We start from the raw sequence: 1,932 nt of genomic DNA, 5'->3' as shown, positions 1-1,932 counted from the left end.
CGTATTCACAGCGGTTAGTTTGATCGACAGTGAACGTCTGCTCTGCTTGGTTTTCCGTGTACTGGTCTTTATTTTGCAGGAAGGGTTCTGATGGAGGGTAATCCTGAGTCACATTTGAGTCGGGCAGTAGCTTCTGTCTTTTGTTTCTTTTGCTGTACACCCTCGGGCACTTTTTCCTTTTTGCCTCCTCATCTCTGGGGAACAGCTGCGAGAACGTGGTGTCGTCGTCAAGTAAGGCCTTCAGATCGGAACTTATGCCGGGAGGACTGAGAGGGGAAGAATTCAAACAGGAGAGAAGATGTAACTCGTCTGAAGGGCCACTGTTGTTCTCAGATTTTATCTCGACTGACACTTTTCTGAGAATCTCCTGGGCAAGGCTCTTTTCTGATCCTTCTTGTTCACTCATCTCCTCCACAGCACTCAGAGTCTTCCTGGAATCATCACATTCTCTGATTATATCCTTTTCTACACATATAGCGTTTTCCTCATTATTATCTGTACATACTTCCCCATTTGCCATCTCTGTCATGCTTGCGCATTTCATTTCTTCTGTATCGGTCATTTGATTCAGCTCCACAGTTTCACTAAGTACACTTGTCTCTTTTGTTGGAGGTCGGGATGCATCGTCGAAGGCAGAGTCTGCAGTAACAGGGTGAGGGTATTCCTCTGTTTCAGTAACAGGTCTGTCTGTGATTTTCACCTCCTCAGGAGATTTGCGGTGCCCCTGTACACTGCTTTTGAATTCAGGAGTTATAGCTTGAAGTATGTCCGTTTTTAGTATGTTCAGAATCTCATCAGAGAAAGGGTCGGGCTTTATGTTTACCTCGCTGTTTTTGTTCTTTCTAGCTTTGTTGTTCTTCTTTGCTTTTGTTGGCAGCAGACGGTTTTGATGGCCCATTTCATCCACTGCCACTGCACTTGTCTCAGTTGCCATTTCCTCCAGGACTGACTCAGCTTCTGCTGCTTTCGATACGAGAGTGCCACTTGTCTCAGGCAGCCCATCTATTTTTGTTGGGTAACCGGTCTGTGAATCATCTTTATGTTCTTTCTCTGTAGTTTGTGATGCTTCATAAATAAGCATCGTCCCCTGATGGTTTGATGTTGTGCTCTGTGGGCCGTGGTGTTTTTCAGCTCTGACCAAATGTTTCATGGCCTTATGTCTCTTTAACCCTGGCACAGTCCTGAAACACATGAAGCAGATTTCACAAAGCACTTTCCCCTGTTGAGTGTTGCTCTGTGTCTTTTTTTGTGGTATTTCTTTGTGTGCTTGGTGCGTTGTTGAACATCGGCCAGTCTCCACTGTTGGTCGCTTCTCTGATGGGTCTGGTGGAAGAGGCTTTTGTTCATTTTCACAGATAATGAGTGGCTTAGTAGTGGGTAGAGCATCTGAAACTTCTTTTCTGAGAAGTGTACTGTCCCCAGCAGTAGCATTCTGAGAATCTAAATTCACTGATTCAACCTTTCCCAGCATGTCAGCGCAAATATGCAATTGCTCAATATTTTCAAGTGGATCATGGTGAGTCTCCAAGTCTTTCCTTACAATGCCAGCTGAGGGATTTGTGCTCTTGAGTTCAGCGGGGAGACCCAATGAAAAACATGTGAATTTTATACTCTGCTGGAGGACCAGTGGTTCATCTAATACATTTATTTTAGCTGCAGGGTCTGCATTCAATGATACCACTGTGTCCGTTTCAGTTTTGTTAAAAATCAGTGCAGGGTTAATGCTCAGGTCACATGGTTCACAGTCATCTCTGGGACTCTGCTTGATATCTGCATTTTCCTCAGGTTTACTGGCTGGTGAAATTGGTATGTAGTCATATTGATTCAGGTGCGGAGGTTCATCTGAGATGCTGTTGTAGTTGAGCGGGCTGAGCTTGAAATCATACATCGGATCACTCTTTTCAAGGCCCTCTGGAGGTTCTGCTGTGCTGG

The 1,932-nt window shown here is 44.9% G+C and overlaps 1 protein-coding gene across 1 annotated transcript; it reads right to left on the bottom strand.

The window, feature by feature from the left end:
- Positions 1-4: 4 nt before the first annotated feature.
- LOC147820112 (uncharacterized) lies at positions 5-1,927 on the bottom strand (the record flags this gene model as incomplete). The annotated part of the gene is made up of 1 exon (XM_087175999.1): positions 5-1,927. A coding segment is annotated over one exon (1,923 nt), but the record flags the coding sequence as incomplete, so codon positions are not given.
- Between the last annotated feature and the right edge of the window lie 5 nt (positions 1,928-1,932).

This window comes from Seriola lalandi, unplaced genomic scaffold (assembly GCF_002814215.2).
Source record: "Seriola lalandi dorsalis isolate HSWRI2012SDOR001 ecotype SW California unplaced genomic scaffold, Sedor1 jcf7180002000607, whole genome shotgun sequence".
NCBI lineage: Eukaryota > Metazoa > Chordata > Actinopteri > Carangiformes > Carangidae > Seriola > Seriola lalandi.
This window is presented reverse-complemented; position numbering and strand designations above follow the sequence as displayed.